The sequence below is a fragment of the Entelurus aequoreus genome, linkage group LG21 (genome assembly GCF_033978785.1).
Source record: "Entelurus aequoreus isolate RoL-2023_Sb linkage group LG21, RoL_Eaeq_v1.1, whole genome shotgun sequence".
In the NCBI taxonomy this organism is placed as follows: Eukaryota; Metazoa; Chordata; class Actinopteri; order Syngnathiformes; family Syngnathidae; genus Entelurus; species Entelurus aequoreus.
The window spans coordinates 12,308,698-12,336,197 of NC_084751.1; the positions used below are offsets into that span (position 1 = coordinate 12,308,698).

At 39.7% G+C, this 27,500-nt stretch overlaps 2 protein-coding genes across 2 annotated transcripts in view; one reads left to right on the top strand and one right to left on the bottom strand.

Annotated features, from left to right (window-relative positions):
- Nucleotides 1-27,500, bottom strand: part of LOC133638411 (glutathione hydrolase 1 proenzyme-like) — a 113,557-nt gene that overhangs the window by 61,499 nt on the left and 24,558 nt on the right. Inside the window, exon 3 of the mRNA XM_062030971.1 lies at nucleotides 6,405-6,675. Coding sequence (XP_061886955.1) covers nucleotides 6,405-6,675 — 271 coding nt within the window. The remainder of the gene's footprint in view (nucleotides 1-6,404; nucleotides 6,676-27,500) is intronic.
- The window catches only part of LOC133638412 (leucine-rich repeat-containing protein 75B-like), a 73,275-nt gene that overhangs the window by 23,094 nt on the left and 22,681 nt on the right, over nucleotides 1-27,500 (top strand). Inside the window, exons 3-4 of the mRNA XM_062030972.1 lie at nucleotides 2,826-2,954; nucleotides 18,103-18,215. Of these exons, the coding sequence (XP_061886956.1) occupies nucleotides 18,106-18,215 (110 nt within the window). The 5' untranslated portion in view covers nucleotides 2,826-2,954; nucleotides 18,103-18,105. The remainder of the gene's footprint in view (nucleotides 1-2,825; nucleotides 2,955-18,102; nucleotides 18,216-27,500) is intronic.

Sequence of the window (27,500 nt, forward strand, 5' to 3'; positions counted from 1 at the left end):
TTGTGTGGAGTGCTAATCAGGCATATTTGGTCACTGCATGACTGCAAGCTAATCGATGCTAACATGCTACTTAGGCTAGCTGTATGTACATATTGCATCGTTATGCCTCGTTTGTAGGTATATTTCAGCTCATTTAACTACTTTACTAATGTCCTCTGTGTATTAAATGTACATTTGCATGTTGTTCCAGACCACAGCAAAAGTTACCCAGCTTGCAAAGATTGTAATAAATCCATGAGAAGAACACAGCCTGCCATTTTCTTTAACTTGGACACACACATCTATACATATTTTTATTGTTTTATTTTTTATATGTTTATTTATATATTTATTTATTTATTGTTTATTTATTTTTTGCTGCAGCTGTTACATATACTGTATTATTGTACATTGTGATTGGGATATGTTATATATTGTATACATATTTTATAAAAATATTATATATCAGTATATATAATATACTGTATATATAATATGTAAATATTACATATATGTTATATTTTATATTGCTACTATGGTACATTTTTGTCTACTTTATACCTTTTGTTTTCGCCCTCTTTTTGTGCCCTTGTGTGCATTATCCTTTCCATCCTTTGTAACTGAGCTACTGTGTGGAACAATTTCCCTTGTGGATCAATACAGTTTGCCTAATGTCTAAACTAATTTGGCCATTCTGAGCCAGTAATTTCCAGGAGTTATTTCACCCTCTGTTTTATTAATGTTTTCGAATACTGTACAAATGCGTAGAATACATATTTCATAAACATTTCTGTCAACAAAGATTTGCATCAGCCTGCGACACACAGCCTTTTTGATAGTAGGCTAATATGGACACTTACATCATGTGTTGCCTTCATTATAACACTTATATAAGACTTTTAAAGTCATTTTGATAGTAGGCTAATATAGACACTTACATCATGTGTTGCCTTCATTATAACACTTATATAAGACTTTTAAAGTCATTTTGATAGTAGGCTAGTATAGACACTTACATCATGTGTTGCCTTCATTATAACACTTATATAAGACTTTTAAAGTCATTTTGATAGTAGGCTAATATAGACACTTACATCATGCGTTGCCTTCATTATAACACTTATATAAGACTTTTAAAGTCATTTTGATAGTAGGCTAATATAGACACTTACATCATGCGTTGCCTTCATTATAACACTTATATAAGACTTTTAAAGTCATTTTGATAGTAGGCTAATATAGACACTTACATCATGTGTTGCCTTCATTATAACATTTATATAAGACTTTTAAAGTCATTTTGATAGTAGGCTAATATAGACACTTACATCATGCATTGCCTTCATTATAACACTTATATAAGACTTTTAAAGTCATTTTGATAGTAGGCTAATATAGACACTTACATCATGTGTTGCCTTCATTATAACATTTATATAAGACTTTTAAAGTCATTTTGATAGTAGGCTAATATAGACACTTACATCATGCGTTGCCTTCATTATAACACTTATATAAGACTTTTAAAGTCATTTTGATAGTAGGCTAATATAGACACTTACATCATGCGTTGCCTTCATTATAACACTTATATAAGACTTTTAAAGTCATTTTGATAGTAGGCTAATATAGACACTTACATCATGCGTTGCCTTCATTATAACACTTATATAAGACTTTTAAATTCATTTTGATAGTAGGCTAATATAGACACTTACATCATGCGTTGCCTTCATTATAACACTTATATAAGACTTTTAAAGTCATTTTGATAGTAGGCTAATATAGACACTTACATCATGCGTTGCCTTCATTATAACACTTATATAAGACTTTTAAAGTCATTTTGATAGTAGGCTAATATAGACACTTACATCATGCGTTGCCTTCATTATAACATTTATATAAGACTTTTAAAGTCATTTTGATAGTAGGCTAATATAGACACTTACATCATGCGTTGCCTTCATTATAACACTTATATAAGACTTTTAAAGTCATTTTGATAGTAGGCTAATATAGACACTTACATCATGTGTTGCCTTCATTATAACACTTATATAAGACTTTTAAAGTCATTTTGATAGTAGGCTAATATAGACACTTACATCATGCGTTGCCTTCATTATAACACTTATATAAGACTTTTAAAGTCATTTTGATAGTAGGCTAATATAGACACTTACATCATGCGTTGCCTTCATTATAACACTTATATAAGACTTTTAAAGTCATTTTGATAGTAGGCTAATATAGACACTTACATCATGCGTTGCCTTCATTATAACACTTATAAGACTTTTAAAGTCATTTTGATAGTAGGCTAATATAGACACTTACATCATGCGTTGCCTTCATTATAACACTTATATAAGACTTTTAAAGTCATTTTGATAGTAGGCTAATATAGACACTTACATCATGCGTTGCCTTCATTATAACACTTATAAGACTTTTAAAGTCATTTTGATAGTAGGCTAATATAGACACTTACATCATGCGTTGCCTTCATTATAACACTTATATAAGACTTTTAAAGTCATTTGATAGTAGGCTAATATAGACACTTACATCATGTGTTGCCTTCATTATAACACTTATATAAGACTTTTAAAGTCATTTTGATAGTAGGCTAATATAGACACTTACATCATGTGTTGCCTTCATTATAACACTTATATAAGGCTTTTAATTTTTGCGGCTCCAGACAGTTTTGTTTTGTATTTTTTGCCCAATATGGCTTATGGGTTAGAGGGTAAATTGCTCGCAGTACGATAATTCAACTCACATCTCATGTCACTTGATGTCACGAGAGTCAACTCATTCCCACCCTCCTCTCTTCCCAGGACCTGGGGCTGCAGGGCACTTCGCTCAATGACATTTTGTACAAGAACGCAGCTTTTCTCAACCTGGTGGACCCCATTTCGCACGAGCTGCTGCTGGGACTGGCCCGCGACCTACAGTGTCCCAAAAGGGTGAGAATCCTTAAAACTGCACTTTTATATCCGGGTATATGCACCATGACAAAGTGCCTAAAATGAGGGAAAGGTTGGTGACCTAGGAGAAAACATCGAATCCAGTGGTTCTCAAACTTTTTCCACCAAGTACCACCTCAGAAAACACTCAGCTCTCCAAATGCCACCATAATGACCAACATTAAAATGCAGTAGCGTAGTAGGCCTAAGTATTCATTAAAAACAAAGCAGAGATGTATATGTTTGGCCACTGTAACATTACACACAGTTCGAACAGTCCCACTGAGCTTGATTATTTAATTAAGTGATTACCGTAGTTTCCGGACCATAGGGCGCACCGGATTATAAGGCGCACTGCCGATGAGCGGGTCTATTCAGGACTATTTTCATACAAAAGGCCAGGTTATAGGGCGCATTAAAGGGTCATATTAATTTTTTTAAAATTCTAAATTAAAAACACTTCCTTGTGGTCTACATAACATGTAATGGTGATTCTTTGGTCAAAATGTTGCATAGATGATGTTTTACAGAACATCTTCAAGTCGCTTTCTGACAGTCTCTTCAGGATGCGCCGTTTTGTGGGCGGTCTTATTTACAGCGTCTTCTCCCCGTCATCTTAGTTGTAGCGGTGTAGCGTGCAAGGACGGGAGTGGAAGAAGTGTCAAAAGATGGAGCTACCTTAAATCAACAACTTAAATCCTCATCCGTGGCTCACTAGTGCAACAACAAGGCCGGAAATGTATCCTGTGAAAAACCGTCCGACCGGAACTCTCTAATAACTAAAGTTCCTTGGGTGAATAATGTACACTCACTACACCGGTATGTTTTAGCGCTTTCATGGCGAGTTTACTGACAGATATAAGTTAGAACTTTACACTACTTTATATTAGAAAAGGCAACAGTGGAGGATGAATGTCCCATAACAAGAAGATAGAGAAAAAGAAGAAGCTTATCAACGGCGGAGTCGTCACGGACTACAAATTTTCAGGACTTATGTATGGCGTCACATTAGTACCAAAAATCCGAGCGCATAAAAACTGTTATCGCGCGCTGATTTTTCACTTCGTGCGCACGCGCGACACCTTTTTGCGTGCGCGCGGTGCCTTTCTGCGCGCGCGCCGTCTCGGTCTGTGCGCTGTCATGTTTCATTTTGGTACTTTGGGGGCGGGCATGCTTAGACGGCCCCTTCTTTCTGATTGGCTCTGAGCATTTTTCATATGAGCCAATCAGAAGTATAGCAGGGCGGGTCATCGTCAATATGTATCAAGATTTACGGAGGAAGAAGTGGATCAAAAAATGTCGGCTGAAAAAGAGGTAAGTTGAGGGACACACTTATTTACATTATTGAACTGCTTTGGAGTGATTGTAAGGGTACTATTACTAATAATAATAATAATAAATTTTTATTTATAAAGCACTTTTCATACATTTAAAATGATGCTCAAAGTGCTTTACATAGTTAAAAACAAAATGAGAAATAACACCCACACCCCATGAAGACAGTCAAACATATACATAAAAATAAACAAACAACAACAACAATAACAACACAATGACAATAGCCAATCACAGGAACCCTCTGGACGTGGAGATCCAGAGGGCTCTTTGAGGAAACACTAGATGATAAAAATAAATGGATTAAAAATAATTAAAATACACATCAGGTAAAAGTCCAAAAATAATATGAAATAAGATAAGATATAATCAAACATAAAAATAAACTACAATATGAAAAACTATAAAATACAATAAAAACTGAAATATAAATATAATAAGACCATATAAAATAGGCTAAGATATGATAAAACATAAAAATAAGCTAAGATATGATAAAACATAAAAAATAACTAATACTAATAGAATAATCCTGCACATTGGGCCTAATAATTGTCTAGTAAAGTGGTTTTTGAATTCGAGCAATGTAATCTGAAAGATGTTTAAAATAACAACAATTAATGTTAATATTTTGGAAACAATATGCTTCTCATAGCATGAGTATCTGTGTGCATGAGAGCGTGTAAAGAAAAGCATTGCTATAGTTTCACTTCATCTGCCTTTTTTTTTACAACCTACTTGAAGTTGTATTTTTCAAAGTCGGTCATTGAGTACTTTGGTACTTTGCCATCAATGCCCCCCTCAAAAAACCTCCTCTCCATCCCTGCCAGCATTTCTGTTTAGAAAAGGAAGATGCAAATTGGTTACTATAGAATACAGAAGTACAGTATATAACCAAAATGTGTAAGACCGATGACATGTCATGTCACAGCACATTTAATTTGAAGGTCAACAAATAAAACATACCAGTGTTAATAAAATAAAATAAATAAAACATACCAGCCCTACATGATTTTTCATTTACATTCAAATTTCGTAATGCAATCGAACAGAATGCAAAAGAGGTGGGCTGGCTAGTAAGGCTAGGAAAGAGGTGTAAAATACAGGATGTTTCTGGCCAAAACGGGATACTTGACAAGTATTAGGACTATGATGAGAAGAAAAGTAATAAAACAAGCAACAAGCGAAACAACACACATGAATGTCTAACAGCAGGGATGCTGTGTGAACTAGCAAGTCCAGGTGCTTTTTTTATTACACTCATGTGCAGTGCATTTAATGTTTTCAACTAAGATAGCAGTGGAGCCTCCATTCTTCTAACAAGTCAGTAAACCCTTACAATCACTCCAAAGCAGTTCAATAATGTAAATAAGTATGTCCCTCAACTTACCTCTTTTTCAGCCAACATTTTTTGATCCACTTCTTCCTCCGTAAATCTTGATACATATTGACGATGACCCGCCCTGCTATACTTCTGATTGGCTCATATGAAAAATGCTCAGAGCCAATCAGAAAGAAGGGGCCGTCTAAGCATGCCCGCCCCCAAAGTACCAAAATGAAACATGACAGCGCACAGACCGAGACGGCGCGCACGCAGAAAGGCACCACGCGCGCGCGCACGAAGTGGAAAATCAGCGCGCGATAACAGTTTTTATGCGCTCCGATTTTTGGTACTAATGTGACGCCATACTTATGCAGATTCCAAATACAGATCAGCAGGTACCACAAGGTAAGAAAAGTTGCTTTTGCATAACATTGTGAAACAAAACGCCAGATAATATGTCTTACCTTATACACACACACCATAATAATACTCGTGTGTTAAAGCACCGACAATCCATCAAGTGGTGCGGCTTCATAGCTTACTAAAAGCCATTTTAAACTGTCTCAATTCCAGCATTTTAGCCAACATACTTTCAATACACAATTGAGGAACCTTTGACACGTAGTAAAAATAGTTGAAAATCTGTATAATTTGACCTGTAAGGATGTGCAAAAGTTCAATTTAAAGAAAAAAATGCAACAAATAACTTCAGTCCTGGTTATAGACCGCTGCTATCGTCTAAGACAGAGTGGTTACGTGTCGTACAAAGAGAAGCACTGCATAACGTTTACCTGCTGCTCCTGGGCTCTTTCAATTCAGTGGTTAAAAGGTCAGTCGCAGGGCTCCAGGGACCGGCAGGAGCATGCGATTGTCTTCCAAATGGCCAGTGTGGGTGGGCGTGCAGCGTTTGAGCTGCTGAGATGAATGGGGGCCCGCTGGCCATGGTCAATGGCACAGTTTCTTCAACAGCGAGAGAGCTTTGAGAGCTCGGACGGACGGCGGATGGCATCAAACTGTCCGGCCTCTCGGCGGCTAACCGACACCTCTCATGCTTGTTTATGTCTGCAAACAAGGAAACACGGACTAATGCAGCTCAGGCAGTGTAAACACATCATGTGAATTATTCATGCTGTAAAAAGACATGCTTAAATACTAAAAAAAAAGTCATTATCGGTAAATAGCAATGGAGACTCATATTTGTTAGAATAGTTTGTAAAAGGAAAGTTAACACAAATCGCCTCACCTAACTTTAAATGTCAATGAAGAAATATCATGTCAAGATAAAACCGCAGTAAAAATGTGAAGAACTATCCCTGAGAAGTGAAGTGGCCGGTCAAAGAGACAAGCTACTTTAGTTCACTGGCTTTCTTTCAGTTCACTGGTAAAAAAAAAAAAAGTCACTGGGCTGGGCGGGGGGTGGGGGGCTGGCAGGAGTATGCAAATGTGTTCCAATTGGTCAGCGTGGGCGCACACTTTTAAAGTAGCAGTAGAGTGGAAAAACACATTGACTTTATATGCTTAATTGTGTTTCTTTGTATCCATTAAACCATATCCAATTGTATTTACAATCCGCAAAGTATGTGAAACGACCGTCTAAACATCACAAAATGACACAAATTCAGTCAGCCGTTTTGATTATTCCTAGATTCGGGGTGGAATGACGTCAGGATGGGAACGCTTCTGCACTCTGGCCATGTTATCAGACCAGTCATACTGGAAATACGCAAAAAAAATAAAGAAATGTGCTGTTTTTCTTTCTCAATACTTTACGTAAGACGAGAACACATATGCTTGGCTTTTTTTATGCATTCGAAATTGTAAATAAACAACTGAGTCAACAGATGGAGAGTCCTCTACTGCAGTGTTTTCAACCACTGTGCCGCGGCACACTAGTGTGCCGTGAGATACTGTCTGGTGTGCCATGGGAAATTATGCAACTTCACCTAATTGATCCAAAAAATATTTTTTGCAAATCAATAATTATAATAATGTGCCGTTGTCTAGTATATATAATATATATAAAGGTGTATTTGAAATAGGGACAGATACAGAAACATGGATATCTGAAACAGTTATCCAGTGTATGCATCGTAGTGTTTGTAGCCAAAGCTAATTTACAACACTTGTCCCCAACAACAACAACACAGATCTAACATCATTACAATAGGAAAATAAAAAGAATGAGGCAAAGAGGAGTCAAAAATAATGATAATAGTAATAATACAGACAAAGTGCAATCTAGATAAAAGCCAATGATAATAATAATAATAATAATAATAATAACACAGACAAAGTGCAAACTAGATAAGAACCAATTAGTACAAATTAAAAACTAAACATGGGAACACGATTGTTGCTCAACTAGGTAGGTATACATTTCAAAGTTTCCGGTAGAGAGTTCCATAGTTGTGGTCCTTTTATTGAAAAGGCAGTCTGAGCAAAAGATGTTCTACGGAATGGAACGCAACAGTTGCCTTTTGACGTTGCTCGGGCGGTAGATCTGATACCACTTTGCAGTCTTGTAATTGCCTTACAGAGCAATTGGGGAGCAGAGTTATTTAAACATTGTGCTGTGTAGAGCTTGGCAGGGTAACCATGTAATACTCCATATCAGTAGGTGGCAACAGGTAGTTCATTGCTTTGTAGAAGTCGGAACGCGTCGAGGATGGTTTGTCGGGATCCCAATATGCAGAGCACAGCGGGAGACAGCGTGCAGGTAAAAAGGTATGTAAGGCTTCAACCAAAAATGAACAAAAGGCAAGTCCCGCTAAGAAAAGGCACTGAAGAATAGGGATGGCTATGCTTCAAAGCAAACAAAAACAGAATGCTGGACGACAGCAAAAACTTACAGCATGTGGAGCAGAGACGTCTTCCACAAAGTACATCCGTACATGACATGACAATCAACAATGTCCCCACAAAGAAGGATAGCGTACACACAACTTAATTAGTCTTGATAGTGAAAACAAAGCAGGTGCGGGCAATAGAACTCAAAGGAAGGCGTGAAGCTGCTATAGGAGAACACCAACAAAACAGGAAGGGTCACCAAAATAACAGCGCAAGACAGGAACTAAAGCACTACACACAGGAAACAACAACAAACTCAAAATAAGGCATGACAACCTGGTGGAGTTTCATTTTTTAACCTTTTCTGCAGGTGGTGTGCCTCCGTTTTGTTTTTTTATGAAAAAAATGTGCCTTGGCTCAAAAAAGGCTGAAAAACACTGCTCTACTGCGCCCATTATACCCTCTAAAACAGTGTTTTTCAACCACTGTGCCGTGGCACACTAGTGTGCCGTGAGATGGTGTGCCGTGGGAGATTGTCTAATTTCACCTATTTGGGTTAAAAACATTTTTTGCAAACTAGTAATTATAGTCTGCAAATTTTGTGTTGTTGTTGAGTGTAGGTGTTGTCTAGAACTCAGCAGAGTAACCGTGTAATACTCTTCCATATCAGTAGGTGGCAGCCGGTAGCTAATTGCTTTGTAAATGTCGAAAACAGCGGGAGGTAGTGTGCAGGTAAGAAGGTGTCTTATGCTTAAACCAAAAATAAACAAAAGTTTGTGCCCTTAAGAAAAGGCATTGAAGCTTAAGTAAGGCTATGCAGAACGAAACTAAAACTGAACTGGCTACAAAGTAAACAAAAACAGAATGCTGGACAACAGCAAAGACTTACTGTGGAGCAAAGACGGCGTCCACAATGTACATCCGTACATGACATGACAATCAACAATTTCCCCACAAAGAAGGATAATAACAACTGAAATATTCTTGATTGCTAAAACAAAGTAGATGCGGGAAATATCACTCAAAGAAAGACATGAAACTGCTGCAGGAGAATACCAACAAAAGAGAAAAAGCCACCAAAATAGGAGCGCAAGACAAGAACTAAAACACTACACAGGAAAACAGCGAAAAACTCCAAATAAGTCACGGCGTGATGTGACAGGTCGCGACAGTACACCTACTTTGAGACAAGAGCTATATTAATGCGTGGTTGGTTATGGTTTAAAGTCATATCCAACAATTGCGATAACGACTTTTTACTGTCAACCGAGTTTATGATTTCTGCTGGTGGTGTGCCTCAGGATTTTTTTCAATGCAAAAAATGTGCCTTGGCTCGAAAAAGGTTGAAAAACACTGCTCTAAAACACATCCAGAGACAATACAAAAGTACTCCATTTACATGTCGTGACCTGAAAATGACCCAAATATGAGTGATATTGTTATTATAAGCACTAACGCAGGCGGCCTATTTTAGCGGCGCACTGATGAAATGCAAGCTTACGCTACTATTGCTAACTGAGCCTGCGGCTGTTTCTGCTTCGTCTCAAACCTGCTAAATGTTAATTCTAGATTATAATTTATGCATCGCTCACCTGGTGGGAGACAAATGTGGCCATGGACCAACTTTGACATCCCCTGAGATGGCGAAAGAGACAAAAAGACGCGACTTGCGACATTTTTTTTTAAACCTTTAGTGAGGATTATGATTGATTCTTCATCTAAACAAGATTATGTGAGCGTCCTGTCGATTGGAATCCCAGCGAGAGTGGAAATTATGTTTTATAAAGTTTGTTTTATTTTAGTTTGTATGTTTAGCACCTAGCAATGCTGCGGATGCTATAGTGCAGGGGTATCCAAATGTTTTGCCCCGGGGGTCGCATTGGGTTAACAAAATTTGGTCGAGGGCCGAAAGCCGACTGCATGTAAAATAACTATATATAAATATGTAAATATATGTATTAGGGTTGTACGGTATACCGGTATTAGTATAGTACCGCAATACAAATTAACATTTTTGGTGCTATACCGCCTCTGAAAAGTACCGGTCCGCCACCCCGATATTGGTATCGGGACAACGCTAATATGTATATATACACATGTATATATACATATACATATATACATGTACATATATACATACTTATATATATATATATACATATAGATATATATACATATACATTGTCAGAATAATTGTATCTAAGTTATCACAAAACTTTGTGTTTCAATGAGTTCCCGGCGAGCAGACAAAAGCTGTCTTTGATCTTACCAATCAAAAGGCTTGTAAAACACCACTGTGTAGGATGGGAAGCGACATGAAGGTGTCGGTTTCTTTGATGCATTGTAATCCACAGGAAGATTTTGTCTTGACCCGAGATCTACAAAGCGGAGAGGAAGCAGGACCTGAACCCCCCTCCAGGCACCTTTTCTTTGAACTGTTTTGTGACCAAAGGCAGCGGCTGTTTACGACCCCCGTCCCTTTAGAAACAGCTGTTGCCATGTAATCAGGGAAAGTCCACATAAAAGAGGAGGCGTACAATCTTTCGTCAGAGCGTGGCGAGACACTGTCCAAGGGTACAGGTCTACGCGTTTCTCCTCATTGAGCCAAATTTAATTCTGTCTCTGTTTAATTCCTTGCTTCTTTGTCTGTTTAATAGATCTCTCCATAGAACCTGACATACTTATTGCATTAATATAATGAAATGATATTCTTAATATTAAGAGTATGTGAAAGTTGTACTCCTACCTTGTTTACTTCCGTGACGACCTCCTTAAAGTTTGGTAATCGATCAGAAATATCAAGCTGCTAAAATGCGCCAAACATGGATAAGAGTGGAGGTAGCATTTTGCATGTTTCCCATCATGCTTTGTAATGTATTTAAATAAGTGTAATTCTGACATTTTTATTGTGCATGGACTTTTTTTTATAATATCCACAAATTGTGTTATCCGTGTCTATGTTTGTTGGCATTTTGTGTTGGTTCGTTTTTTGTTTCCATTTTTTGTTTTCACCATGACTAGGGAAGGTTGTTTGCGTTCTGCCATATAAGTAAATGCTGAACTTAGCTTCATAGACATATTGCTCATCCTCCGTATGTTCGGGCTCCAAAATATAAGGTGCTGGATCATAATTATTCCCAAAGTAATCACTGTTGGCTCTCACAAAGTCTGCTTGATTAGCATTGTTGTTGACGGGGAAGGGATCTGTGGTTCCTAACTCTACGACATGGCGCGACTGGCTTGCTAGTTAACTCTCAAAATCGAGAATCTCCGTGAGATTGACACTGTTTTGATCATATCTATTTATTCGTAAACCTTGTAAGTCTTTTAGTGTTAAAAATCAGATATTTATGATAATAGCTTCAATAGAGAGGCAACTTCTTTTTCCACTCTACTGCTACTTTAAAAAGACAACGAACACACAAAGTACAAAACAAGCCAGTAACACAAATACTAAAAATTATCCTTCACTTGTCACCGTTAAAAGGAATAACATGTTCCACTGTCGACAGTACGTACATGATGGTTTATATTGACATACAAAAGCATGTATATTCTATTACCAAGAGGAAGACACTAAATAAACCAAGTGGCTGTAAATCATGGACAGTTTTCTGCACTTATCTGTACTGGAAAAAGAGGGACTGGAGTGGCTTATGATAAACTCGCTGCAGGGCTCATTTCTACTCACCGAGTCTAGGGGATAATCACCTGTGAGCTACTCTAATTTTATTGCTGTTTACTTAGGCAAAGGGAAAGCCCAATGAGGAAAATGGAGGGGAGGTGTGAGGGGGCTGGGGGGAGCTGGCAGCAGCTTTCTCCTGACTGGCTGGCAAGCTGTGGCAGAACGTGACTGGCTTTGAGAGAGGTTGTTTGCCTGTTGCTGCCATGCGGGGCATTTTGCTTCCTGCATACTTGGTGTAGTGCGTTTGTTTGTTTGTTTGTCGGACACTTTGCATTTACACATATGTGATTTTTCTCGCGATATTTACACACAGGGTCGTTGACTTGTGGACAAAACCCAAAACCAGTGAAGTTGGCACGTTGTGTAAATGGTAAACAAAAACAGAATACAATGATTTGCAAATCCTTTTCAACGTATATTCAATTGAATAGACTGCAAAGACAAGATATTTAATGTTCCAACTGGAAAAACGTTTTTTTTTTTTTTTTGCAAATAATCATTAACTAAGAATTTAATGGCAGCAACACATTGCAAAAACCACTGTGTTACATGGCCTTTCCTTTTAACAACACTCTGTAAACGTTTGGGAACTGAGGAGACACATTTTTGAAGCTTCTCAGGTGGAATTCTTTCCCATTCTTGCTTGATGTACAGCTTAAGTTGTTCAACAGTCCGGGGGTCCCCGTTGTGCTATTTTAGGCTTCATAATGCACCACACATTTTCAATGAGAGACAGGTCTGGACTACAGGCAGGCCAGTCTAGTACCCGCACTCTTTTACTAGAACACGTGCAGAATGTGGCTTGGCTTTGTCTTGCTGAAATAAGCAGGGGCGTCCATGATAATGTTGCTTGGATGGCAACATATGTTGCTCCAAAACCTGTATGTACCTTTCACATACTTGCCAACCGAGAGACCTCCAATATCGCGAGGTGGGGGCTTGGTCGGGGGGCGTGGTTGAGGGCGTGGTTATTTACAGCTAGAATTCACCAACTCGAGTATTTCATATACATTTCATATATATATATATATTTATATATATATATATATATATTTATATATATATATATATACATATGTATGAAATACTTGACTTTCAGTGAATTCTAGCTATATATATATATTTATTTTATTTACATATAAAAGAAATACTTGAATTTCAGTGTTCCAGTGGCTATCCATTAGATGACAGTATTGCCCTGTTTAACTTCTCCGTTCAACTTTAAGCGTATTTCTTCATCTTGCTCGTCGACGGCGTCGCCATGTCTGTAATTTCCTCGTTCTTCTGCTTCCTCTCCTTGTTGTGTGCGCAGTTGTGCACTCCACTCTCTAAAAGCCCTAGATGTTATGACGTCATTGGGCAGGCAAGCTGTTTTATTGTGGGAAAGCGGACGTGAGACCAGGCTGTCCCCACTCAGTCTCAGGTCCGCATTGAGCTGGAGGGGGCGTGGTCTCCAGCTCCGGCTGAATACCGGGAGTTTGTCGGGAGAAAATCTCTGACGGGAGGTTGTCGGGAGAGGCGCTGAATATCGGGATTCTCCCGCTAAAAACGGGAGGGTTGGCAAGTATGACCTTTCAGCATTAATGGTGCCTTCACAGATGTGTAAGTTACCCATGTCTTGGGCACTAATACACCCCCATACCATCACAGATGCTGGCTTTTCCACTTTGCGCCTAGAACAATCCTGATGGTCCTTTTCCTCTTTGTTCCGGAAGACACGACCGTCCACAGTTTCCCAGAACAATTTGAAAAGTGGACTTGTCAGACCACAGAACACTTTTACACTTTGCATCGGCCCATCTTAGATGAGCTCGGGCCCAGCGAAGCGTTTCTAGGTGTTGTTGTTTGCATGGTAGAGTTTGAACTTGCACTTCCAGATGTAGCGACGAACTGTAGTTACTGACAGTGGTTTTCTGAAGTGTTCCTGAGCCCATGTGGTGATATCCTTTACACACTGATGTCGCTTTTTGATGCAGTACCGCCTGAGGGATCGAAGGTCACGGGCATTCAATGTTGATTTTCAGTCTTGCTACTTAAATGCAGTTATTTCTCCAGATTCTCTGAACCTTTTGATGATATTACGGACCATAGATGGGGAAATCCCTAAATTCCTTGCAATAGCTAGTTGAGAAATGTTGTTTGCTCACGCATTTTTTCACAAAATGGTGACCGTCGCCCCATCCTTGTTAGTGAATGACTGAGCATTTCATGGAAGCTGCTTTTATACCCAATCATGGCACCCACCTGTTCCCAATTAGCCTGTTCACCTGTGGGATGTTCCTCATAAGTGTTTAATGAGCATTCCTCAACTTTCTCAGTCTTTTTTGCCACTTGTGCCAGCTTTTTTGAAACATGTTGCAGGCATCAAATTCCAAATGAGCTAATATTTGCTAAAAAAAATAAAGTTTACCAGTTTAAACGTTAAGTATCTTGTCTTTGCAGTCCATTCAATTAAATATAAGTTGGAAAGGATTAGCAAATAATTGTATTCTGTTTTTATTGACCATTTACACAACGTGACAACTTCACTGCTTTTGGGTTTTGTATGATTCACCAAATGTGTTGTTGGCCCTGGCTTAGTGGTGCATGTTTTGACAAGCGTTTTGTGTGCAGCGGTTCAGAAATAGAAGAGTTACTATAACTTTTTATTTACTCTCCCAAATACATAGAGAGGCTGCATCGCTCCAAAGCACACATTCACATCATCAGGGTTCAGCGGCTGACTGTTTTGAAGTATCAAGCATGTGTTTGTCACCCAAGAAAGGAAGTGGCAGCTGGAATGGTGTAAGCGCCTTAAGGTAAATTGTCTTGTCTTGGCTTCTCTCTCTCTCTCTCTTCGCCACATTGCCTCTTCCGTGTTGTGGTGTTGTAGCATTAATTAGATTCGCCCAGCTCTGTGCAACCCATTCCATTTTTAGTGACAGAGCAACGGAGAGAAGATGAAGAAGAAAAGAGACATTAAGGACGAAGAAGGAGGTGGCGGAAGGACAACAAGGCTGCCATGAGAAAAATGTTGCTTTTAAAAAGATGAGAGCGATGCTTTGTGTTTTAAGTCTTTTAAAAACAACAATCCCTGTTGACACAGATGTGCAGTAATGACTGAAGACACTGTAATAGGGTTGTAGGGTATACCGGTACTAGTATAGTATCGCGGTACTAATAAATCAGTAGATGGCAGTCAAACATAAGAGATACGTGTAGACTGCAATGTGATGGCAATATGACTCAAGTAAACAGAAACAACATTTTATATGTTCCATTGAAAATATAGGACATTACACACGGCGCTCAAAAATCTATCAAAATGTTTTAGTATGACTTTGGTGAACTATGAAGTAACCGCTTGATGGATTGTCAGCGCATTAAACGTACGAGTATTATTATGGTGTGCGTATAAGGTAAGACATTATCTGGCGTTTTGTTTCACAATGTTATGCAAAAGCATCTTTTTGGACCTTCTGGTACCTGCTGATCTGTATTTGGGATCTGCATAAATCCTGAAAAATTGCGCGGGTCCGCCTTTGTAGTCCGTGCCGATACCATAGTCGACAAGCTTCTTCTTTTTCCGTTATCTTCTTGTTATGTTATGTTCTTGTTCTATCTCCGCTGTTGCCATTTCTAATATAAAGTAGTGTAAAGTTCTAACTTATATCTGTCAGTAAACTAGCCATGAAAGTGCTAAAAGATACCGGTGTAGTGAGTCTACATTATTCACCCAAGGAACTTCAGTTATTAGAGAGTTCCGGTCGGACGGTTTCCGACTGGACACATTTGTTGTTCTTTCCGGATGAGATGCTGCTCCGTTATTGATTGAAGTAAAGTCTGAATGTCATTAAAACAGCTAGCTCCATCTTTTGACACTTCCTCCACTCCCGTCCTTGCACGCTACACCGCTACAACAAAGATGACGGGGAGAAGACGCTGTTGAAGGTGAGCCACGTAAATAAGACCGCCTACAAAACGGCGCATCAGAGAAGCGGCTTGAAGATGATCTGTAAAACATCATCTATGCAACATTTTGACCAAAGAACCACCATTACATGTTATGTAGACCACAAGGAAGTCTTTTACATTTAGAAAAAAATCATAATAATATGACTCCTTTAATGCGCCCTATAATCCGGTGCGCCTTATATATGAAAAAAGCTCGAAAATAGATAATTTTATCGGCAATGCGCCTTATAATCCGGTACGCCCTATGGTCCGTGAAATACGGTATATACAGTGTGTATATATACATTAGTGTATTTAAAGTGTGCCGTTTTTTTTTTACTAAAACAGGGACTTTTGTCAAGGCTACAAGTAATTATTCATGTTTACATCATACTTGCCAACCTTGAGACCTCCAATATCGGGAGGTGGGGGTAGGGGGTGGGGGGTGGGGCTTGGTCGGGGGTGGTTGGGGGCGGGGGGCGTGGTTATTTACAGTTAGAATTCACCAACTCGAGTATTTCATATATATATATATATATATATATATATATATATATATATATATATATATATATATATGTATGAAATACTTGACTTTCAGTGAATTCTAGCTATATATATATATATATATATATATATATTTATTTATTTTATTTACATATAAATAAAATAAATACTTGAATTTCAGTGTTCCGGTGGCTATCCATTAGATGGCAGTATTGTCCTGTTTAACTTCTCCGTTCATGATGAGTATATCATTTCGGCCACATACCGGAGATGGAGAAGTCTGTTCTACAAAATTTACAGGCAACATACACCTTCCCCTTCGAACTGTCCTGGATGAACTGAAATTCTTGTTTCCATTCGTTTTGGAACTTGCAAGCGTATTTCTTCATCTTGCTCGTCGACGGCGTCGCCATGTCTGTAATTTCCTCGTTCTTCTGCTTTGTCTCCTTGTTGTGTGCGCAGTTGTGCACTCTACTCTCTAAAAGCCCTAGATGTTATGACGTCATTGGGCAGGCAAGCTGTTTATATTGTGGCAAAGCGGACGTGAGAACAGGCTGTCCCCACTCAGTCTCAGGTCCGCATTGAGCTGGAGGGGGCGTGGCCTCCAGCTCCGGCTGAATACCGGGAGTTTGTCGGGAGAAAATCTCTGTCGGGAGGTTGTCGGGAGAGGCGCTGAATACCGGGATTCTCCCGCTAAAAACGGGAGGGTTGGCAAGTATGGTTTACATTGAATCTTATGGAGAACTGTGTGTCAGAATAATTGTATCTAAGTTATCACAAAACTCTGTGCTGCCATCCGGCGAGCAGACAAAAGCTGTCTTTGATCTTACCAATCAAAAGGCTTGTAAAACTCCACTGTGTAGGATGGGAAGCGACATGAAGGTGTCGGTTTCTTTGATGTATTGTAATCCACAGGAAGATTTTGTCTTGACCCGAGACCTACAAGGCGAAGAGGAAGCAGGACCTGACTCCCCTCCAGGCACCTTTTCTTTCCACTGTTTTGTGACCAAAAGCAGCGGCTGTTTACGACCCCCCTTCCTTTAGAAACAGCTGTTGCCATGTAATCAGGGAAAGTCCAAATAAAAGATATACAAAAGAATAATCTTTTGTGAAGAGTGTGGCAGAGTGTGGTGGGACACCGTACAAGGGTACAGGTCTACGCGTTTCTCCTCATTGAGCCAAATTTAATTCTGTCTGTTTAATTCCTTGCTTCTTTGTCTGTTTAATAGATGTCATTTGAACCTGACACTGTGCTTCACCATATAAAACTTTAGTTTGCGAACCATAATCAAGAAGCAAATAAGCTTGTAAATCGAGGTTCCACTGTACGTGTTCGGAGTCTGAACACAACACAAAAGTGCATTTGTTCCCATATTGTGTTCAGGGGATACAAAAATGCCATCGTCATGCAAAAAAAAGCATTGGTTTTATGCTCCCGTACAAAAGATCTCTGTGGCAGATTAAGAAGTATAAGAACCGAACATGGAAAACCCTTTTTTGCTTTAGCCATTCACCACCACGGCGTTTGATGAAGATGTCTTACTTGCTATTCAAACCCCGTTCCTTTCCTGTTGCAGGAGATGGACTCCCTGAAGTCGACCAACAAGATCTGCCGCCAGCTAATTTACCACCTGACGCCTCACTCCAAGTGGACGAGACAGAGTGTTCCCAGGAGGAAGTCTCAGGCCTGGTGAGTGTGTGTCCTCTCTGTGCCATCACTCTTCAGACCGACGCTTCCCCGCCACGCCGGGCAACATCCTCACCATAAACATCAACGCGACTCATAAATCCTGCTTAAAGCCTCTCCGAAATACTAATCTGACTTAGCGTTCGGGGAAGTTTGGAGGACTGCTCCTTACCGTCCTGTTTTATAAGCACTTTTTACGGCTTTTTGGAGGCTGTCATACTTTTTTATGACGTCCTTATCTACGTACAACAAAAGCTAAAAATTTGTTAAGACCACCGTTACTCTGTAATGGGTTTGTTTGGTACGTATAATAGGTCTAAGATACGTAACTGATGGAATTTTGGCACAGATTCAGATAAAGGTTGAAATCGCTAGATGGGTACTAGTGCGTTACAGTCCCTAAAGTAACTTTTTGGATAAATTGTACAAACCCCAAAACCAGTGAAGTTGACACGTTGTGTAAATGATAAATAAAAACAGAATACAATGATTTGCAATTCCCTTTCAACTTATATTCAATTAAATAGACTGCAAAGACAGGATACGTAACGTTCGAACTGAAAAACTTTATTTTTTGCAAATATTAGCTCATTTGGAATTCGATGCCTGCAACATGTTTCAAAAAAGTTGGGTTTTCACTTTTCCACCACTTGTGGCAGTAATGACAATATCAAACAAACAGAAGAGGTCTGGAGCTAAAGTCACAGACGTTTCTTAAGTGCAAAAATTATGACTAAAGTTGTGAAGCTGTATTTTCATTTGTTCTTTAATTTTATTGACAGTTAAGTTAAACATATTTATTAAAATTAATTTCTGATTGGAATGTATTTATTTTGGCACTACATAATTTGATGTATTTTTTATTAGCCCCTTCTTTTGCAGTATACTGTATTTGAATCTTATCCGTTTTTGTAATCCGCCTGATTTAATCTTTGACAATATTTGTAATTAACACATGCGTTTATATCGTTTGATAAGGTTTATCCTATTAAACTGTAAGTAGGTTAGATATAATTACTGAATACGATTAAATACAGAGTAAGATTACCAATTCAGTGGTAGTATTTGAGTGGATCCCAGGCCCATTTGTAGGGGAAAAGTTTGGCCTAGAGTTCAAAAAGGTTAAGAGCCCCCTGGTTTGGCGCATTACTGCCTCCTACAGGACTGGGGGTTGAACCGGAATAGTTCAACATTTGACTGGGAACATAGTCAAAACTTAAGATTTGTTTTTAAATCATAAAGATGATGTCAGTTATTTGTGGAATGTCGCAAAACTTAGACGAGTACTCACCTACCATATCCGGGTTGACATACACAATAAAAAGTCGGGGTGTACTGTAATGGTATACAACTGTGATTATGGGGTACCATGACGATGCTCATAAACAAAGGATTAGTGTTAGTATATGCACAATCGTGAATACCCCAAGAACAATGTGGTATTACGAGCCATAAGAGAACAGTCATTTAGAGATTGTCTAGCCTTGCACGGCAATGGTTGTTCATTTTCTTTTCAGGATGCAAGAACGCAGCTGCAGGCTCAGTATGTAGTCACAGAAGTGATGGATCAGTCGGGATGCAAAAAAAATGTAAACCTCAAGCCTTTGATAGAAAGTCTTTGTGTCTGTACACAACGTATCCAAAGAAACAAAAAGGGATGAAAACGCCAGCATGCCTCAATACGACGCCGGTGCTATTGTAGGCTGACAATTATGCCCAGTTCCTTAAAGGGTTGAACACATTTTCTCTCTTTTTTTAACAAACCGTAAACTACTGCTAATTATGTGTGTAATAAAATGGAGGCGAGAGCATTTGAAAGGCCCTTATTGAAAGTGTTTGAAGGCAGCGTAAACAGCGGTTCTGTCGTTGGTTGGCCTTCAGGTTGCAATGTTTGCAAACAACAATGAGCTCATTAGCGGGTTTGGCTCCCCCTCACATCACAGCTGCAGCAGTTCATGCAGGACCACTCATTAAAACAGGCTGAAAATGAACCTTGTTTACAGATTTAAAGTTGCTTAATTGATACAACTTTTTCTTCAATCACTTTTTTTTTTTAGATATGAAGCACATTCACTGGCCAGTTTCCTGCTTCAATTCTACCCATTTTGTATCGATCGCTCCGCTGTGAGGGCTTGTGGGGATTTCTCCTCGGCTACTGCGAGAGTCCATTTTGTTGGATTGTTGTTGCCACAGAGAACAGCTCTGTAGTCGGAGCTGAGGCTCTAGGGAAACACGTGTCAAAGTTGGAGATAGAGGAGAAGGCGGAATCATTGCAAGGTTGCTGATTAGAGCGCTTGTGTTCCCCCCCACCCCCTTTTTTCTTGACGCGCATTGAATCACTGGAGAATTTGCTCCGTGTTTAGGAAAAGGAAAATGCATTTGGGTAAAATAAAACCTACCGTATTTTCCGGACCGTAGGGCGCACCGGATTATAAGGCGCACTGCCGATGAATGGTCTATGTTCGATCTTTTTTCATATATAAGGCGCACCGGATTATAGGGCACATTAAAGGCCTACTGAAATGAATGTTTTTTATTTAAACAGGAATAGCAGATCCATTCTTTGTGTCATACTTGATCATTTCGCGATATTGCCATATTTTCGCTGAAAGGATTTAGTAGAGAAAATCGACGATAAAGTTCGCAACTTTTGCTCGCTGATAAAAAAAGCCTTGCCTGTACCGGAAGTAGCGTGACGTCACAGGAGGTAATATTCCTCACAATTTTCCTTTGTTTACAATGGAGCGAGATAGATTCGGAGCGACAAAGCGACGATTACCCCATTTATTAGAGCGAGGATGAAAGATTCGTGGATGAGGAACGTTAGAGTGAAGAACTAGAGGCCGTGCAGGACGTATCTTTTTTCGCTCTGACCGTAACTTAGGTACAAGCTGGCTCATTGGATTCCACACTCTCTCCTTTTTCTATTGTGGATCACGGATTTGTATTTTAAACCACCTCGGATACTATATCCTCTTGAAAATGAGAGTCGAGCACGCGGAATGGACATTCACGGTGACTTTTATCTCCACGACAATACATCGGTGACACACTTAGCTACTGAGCTAACGTGATAGCATCGTTCTCAAATGAAGATAGAAACAAAAAAAATAAACCCCTGACTGGAAGGATAGACAGAAGATCAACAATACTATTAAACCATGTACATGTAACTACATGGTTACATCAACAGCCGTGCTCACCTGCGTTCCAGCGATCGACGGCGCGAGAAGGACACCCATCATCGACGAACCTCTGTAGCATGAGCTAACGTAATAGCATCGTTCTCAAATGCAGATAGAAACAAAATAAATAAATCCCTGACTGGAAGGATAGACAGAAGATCAACAATACTATTAAACCATGTACATGTAACTACACGGTTAAAAATTCTCAGCCTGGTAAGGCTTAACAATGCTGTTGCTAACGACGCTAAGGCTAATTTAGCAACTTAGCAACCGGACCTCACAGAACTATGATAAAAACATTAGCGCTCCACCTACGCCAGCCAGCCCTCATCTTCCCATCAACAGCCGTGCTCACCTGCGTTCCAGCGATCGACGGCGCGACAAAGGACTTCATCCGTGGGTTTGGCGGCTAGCATCGGCTAGGCGTCTGCTATCCAAGTAAGTAGTCCTTGTTGTGTTGCTACAGCCAGCCACTAATACACCGATCCCACCTACAACGTTCTTCTTTGCAGCCCCCATTGTTCATTAAACAAATTGCAAAAGATTCACCAACACAGATGTCCAGAATACTGTGGAATTATGAACTGAAAACAGAGCTTGTTGTATAGGATTCTCCGGACTCCGAATACTTCCCTTGCCCTCGTGACGTCACCGCATACGTCAGCATAATAAAACGCTTTTAACAGGAAGTGTGGCGGGAAATTTAAAATTGCACTTTATAAGTTAACCCGGCCGTATTGGCATGTGTTGCAATGTTAAGATTTCATCATTGATATATAAACTATCAGACTGTGTGGTCGGTAGTAGTGGCTTTCAGTAGGCCTTTAAAGGGGTCATATTATTATTTTATTTTTTTTCTAAATGTAAAAGACTTCCTTGTGGTCTACATAACATGTAATGGTGGTTCTTTGGTCAAAATGTTCTCCCCGTCATCTTTGTTGTAGCGGTGTAGCGTGCAAGGACGGGAGTGGAAGAAGTGTCAAAAGATGGAGATAACTGTTTTAATGACATTCAGACTTTACTTCAATCAATAACGGAGCAAAATCTTCTCATCCGGAAACAACAACAAGGCCGTAAATGTGTCCCGTGAAAAACCGTCCGACCGGAACTCTCTAATAACTAAAGTTCCTTGGGTGAATAATGTAAACTCACTACACCGGCATGTTTTTGTGCTTTCATGACGAGTTGACTGACAGATATAAGTAAGAACTTTACACTACTTTATATTAGAAATGGCAGCAGCGGAGGATAACAAGAAGATAGAGAAAAAGAAGAAGCTTATCAACTACGGTGTCTGCACGGACTACAAAGGTGTCAGGGTCAGACGTGGAAGGAGATTTTTACAACAAAGTTCTAAATCTTAGTGATATATCAGATATATCAGATTGTAGGTGGGATTTTTTTACCCTTGGCGTTCATATTTTGCTGTGTTTGTTGCATTTTTGTTGTGTTTCGCTTGATTGTAAAATATGTGGATGGAGAGAGGGTGTGACGTTTATATGTTGTCAATATTCAGTGTTTTATCCTTCGTAGTTAATATTGTAAATCCCACATTCTTTATTTTCATGTACATTCTGGGTGTCTCATTCAGTAAAACAACTTTAAATTCCATCCCGTTTTTTAAGGCGGTCTGTCATAACGTTTTTAGCTTTCAATCAGACATTATTGTGAGGTTTTGTATTAGTGTTCCTAAAAATCAGATAGACCGGCCCCCAGACACATTTTTTTCTCTAAATTTGGCTCACCGAGGCAAAATAATTGCCCAGGCCTGCTCTAAGGGATCTATTAATATTTTCAAATGAGGCACAACAAGTGAATACTCACAAATCCCAATCTTGGCTCTATTACTCAAACTGTTTTTTTGTGTTTTTTTTGCTTCCATAACAGTCTAATTGCATAGCAGATGTGATACACTCAGTATATTATCAAGGCAATTTCATTTTGCCATTGCATGTTTTTTTTGCTACTGCTGCACCCCAAGAGGTGCTTTTAATGCCATTGTAATAGGTATCAAATTCCCCATTAATCAAGTTCACATTCCTTGAATTCTAAATGATTATTGCTCTTGCAGCACATTTTGAGATTAGACCTAGATTGCGGAAGCTGTTTCATGGCTTATTTTTTTCTGCGGGAGCATAATTGATGCCGCGGCATTGCGGCAGCTACTGCTAGCACAAACGCCTTAACCCCGTGTCTTAAATCAGCAGGCCGATGGTGGAAAAGCGGTATATTTACGTCGCCTTTGTTACAGAGCAGAAGGTATCACTCAGCTGGTGGGCTTTGGGCGCAGTTTATCGCTCCCAGCTTGTGCTGTCTGATGATAAGAGCGAGATGAGTCGCGGATGTGACAGCTGTTTGGGCAGGTGTCAACATCTGTGGCTGAGCGTTAACTGGTTGGAATTTTGACACAAGCCGCCTACTCTCCAGGCCCGTTTTTCCAAGTTTAGGTTGCTACTTCCAGCCAGCGTGAAAAAGGCTGATTTGATCTTTGTACAAAGTGATTAGTTTGTTGCCTATCAGGATTAGGGCAAAGCTACTTCATTGGGGAACATGGATGCGAGAATTGGTACCCACTGTGGTATAGGTGCAAGTTGAGAGTTTTATGTCTGCTGATAATCGGCGCTGATATTTATTGTGACATACTGAATATTGGAATCTGACTTTATCGTATCGTTTTTTTAAACTACAACATACCTACCTCAGCAGATACAATATGTACACATATGGAGGAGTTGGTTAACCCTTGTGTAATGTTCATATTGTTGTTACTCAGCCAGCGTTTGTGGGTCTGATGGACCCGTTGCATTTTGTGGCTTTTAATGCCTCACAATCAAACACTTTTATGTTAAAATACTGAACAGATGCTTACCTTATCCCAATAAACATCTGTTCAGTATTTTAACATAAAAGTGTTTGATTGTGAGGCATTAAAAGCCACAAAATGCAACGGGTCCATCAGACCCACAAACGCTGGCTGAGTAACAACAATATGAACGATGCACGGAAAATTTCTCTGCCAGTTTCTGCATCCCACAGGGATTCTTCTTTTGTGTTTCTGCACCTGCGGTTCCCACACAAGGTTGCAACATTGTTTGTCAACACTGTCTGCTCTCATTTTCTCGCACATTTGACCCTCTGATGTTCTGTGTACTTACACTCGGTCCTCCTCCTGTCTAGGCCTACTGTGTGTGTGTGTGTGTGTGTGTGTGTGTGTGTGTGTGTGTGTGTGTGTGTGTGTGTGTGTGTGTGTGTGTGTGTGTGTGTGTGTGTGTGTGTGTGTGTGTGTGTGTGTGTGTGTGGACAGAACATCAATTTCCACACTTCTATTAGCTCTTATATGTAATAGAAATGTGTAGGGGGGGTGTATGGTGTGTGGTCATTAATTATGTATTCTGATATATGTTCTTCACAGAAAATGAGCCAAAGTCAGGGAGTCTCAGTTTGAAAAATTAATTAATTGTATCATTTTTCTTTTAATAAAAAATGAAAACGGGTCCCACAGACCCGAACACCACACAAGGGAAATGCACTTTTTTGGGAATTTTGCCTATTGTTCATAATCATTATGACAGACATGACCACGGATGGATTCTTTTTTTTAATGCATTTTAAATATTAAATAAATTCGATCAAAAGCCTGCTTACAATGGAGCCTATAGGAATTCTGCCTTTAGAGCCCTTAAAAAAGTTAAAGTTAAAGTACCAATGATTGTCACACACACTAGGTGTGGTGAAATTTGTCCTCTGCATTTGACCCATCCCCTTGTTCACCCCCTGGGAGGTGAGGGGAGCAGTGAGCAGCAGCGGTGCCACGCCCAGGAATCATTTTGGTGATTTAACCCCCAATTCCAACCCTTGATGCTGAGTGCCAAGCAGGGAGGTAATGGGTCCCATTTTTTTATAGTCTTTGGTATGACTCGGCCGGGGTTTGAACTCACAACCTACCGATCTCAGGGCGGACACTCTAACCCAGGGGTGGGCAATTAATTTTTACCGGGGGCCGCATGAGCAACCCGAGCACTGCTGGAGGGCCACACCGACAATATTTCAATTAAATTTTGCTCAAATTATTTTTGATATACCGTAAGATAGATAATAATAATATTTTCATTTAACCTAACTTATCTTTATACATTAGCAGATGGCTTTTGATGGTTTTATTTTTAACACTTTCTTACACAACACTTCCTGATGTATATTACAATACAAAAATTTCAATTTCTGTCACTTCATCCTGCATCCTCTTTGTTGTGAACGTAGCACGCCTGTAAGGTGATTGGCGAAGAAGGAAGAAGCGTTGCTGTTGCGGAAATGAGGAGTGAGGATTGGTTTTCTTTTTGGAAAGAACGAGATAAGTTGAGCTGTGTTAGTATAGGTTACTCAATAAAAGTTTAAAAAGAGCGTCAGGCTTGGTGTGCACTTCTTCTGGACGCTACAATTGATGTCACAAGTGGGATGAAATGCCTCCCAGTTCGCCTTGCCATCAAACCTGGGAGTCTTCATTGAGGACGGAATTCCCCCCGTGGCAAGCAGCGTGGCTGCACCTGTAAACGCTGTCTCTCTCTCTCTCTCTGTCTCTCTCTCTCTCTGTCTCTCTCTCTCTCTCTCTGTCTCTCTCTCTCTTTGCGGCGAGCTCCTCACGTGGCACGTACCTCCCGATGACGTAGCACACAAACAGTGCAGTATGCGCAAAGTTTTACTTCTGACACCAATTGTAGCGTCCAGAAGAAGTGCACACGAAGTCTGGCGCTCTTTTTAAACTTTTATTGAGCAAGCTATACTAACACAGCTCAACATATCTCGTTCCTTCCACACGCACTTCTCCTCACTTCTCATTTACGCAACTCAAGAAGACAACATCTACTTCATCAGGTCGTTACACTATATTCTTTAAAGACAGCAACGTGTGTACCACAAATAAGCACACTGCTTTACCTTTACTTGGCAGTCCATGTCTTTTTTAAAACACGCCATTCGTCATCAACTTTTCTCTTTTTAGCGTCTCGGGGATAACCGGGCATCACTTGTCGCTGTGCGCCTTCCCTCACAGGACATACGCAGATATAACACTTTTCAAAATAAAAGCCGCACAGTTGTATTGCACGCACGACAAAGATGGTTTTTTTTAAATTTATTTTGTATTTGTGATTGCCGCTGCGCGCACGTAATACAAATAACGCTTTTCAAAACAAAAGCAGCACCGTTGTATTGCACACTCGAAATAGATACTTTTTTAAATTTATTTTGTAATTTATAATTGGCCTCACGCGGGCCGGACAGGGACGTACAAAGGGCCGGATGCGGCCCGCGGGCCGCAGAATGCCCAGGTCTGCTCTAACCACTAGGCCACTGAGTAGGTTAAAAAAAAAACATCCAAACACCTCCATTAAGGTTTTATATACATGATGTAAGTATATATGTAGTGTAGTAACGGGCACATTTATAATCCATCCATTTTCTACCGCTTGTCTCTGTCGGGGTTGCGGTGGTGCTGCAGCCTATCCCAGCTGCATTCGGGCGGAAGGTGGGGTACACCCAAGACAAGTCGCCACCTCATCGCAGGGCCAACACACACATAACATTTACTATTTACATATTTTGATAATTTTAAGCATACGCGGTTGCATTATTATCAAAAACGCATCACAAGGTTTTTGCTTTTTTTCTTAATCACCGATTATTGCTCACTGCATACTTTATGAGAGTCAACAAACATAATAAGACATCACTTACTGTATAAGGTCTGCTAGAATGTTCATGTATTCCCATTTAGATAAAAAATGTCTCATAATCCTCGTGAAGAAACGGGGTGGGGGGGAGCGGGGAACAAGGGTCTTTTTGTGTCGTCCTCACCAGTTTCGGGTCCTAATTGGCTGTCAAAGTGTACCAACTTGTCCGAATACCCACTCAGACGTCTCAAGTCCCGGTGAGATGCATGATTTATGATTTACAATAAAATTACAGGGAGCAAAGAAGTGAGGAAACAGCAGACCACTCGATGATGTACACACAGGGACAAACCACCATCACTGTTTAGTTCTTCAAAAATATAGACTGTTAAATTTTGCTAACATTCGAATACGAATGGCCCATCGAATCC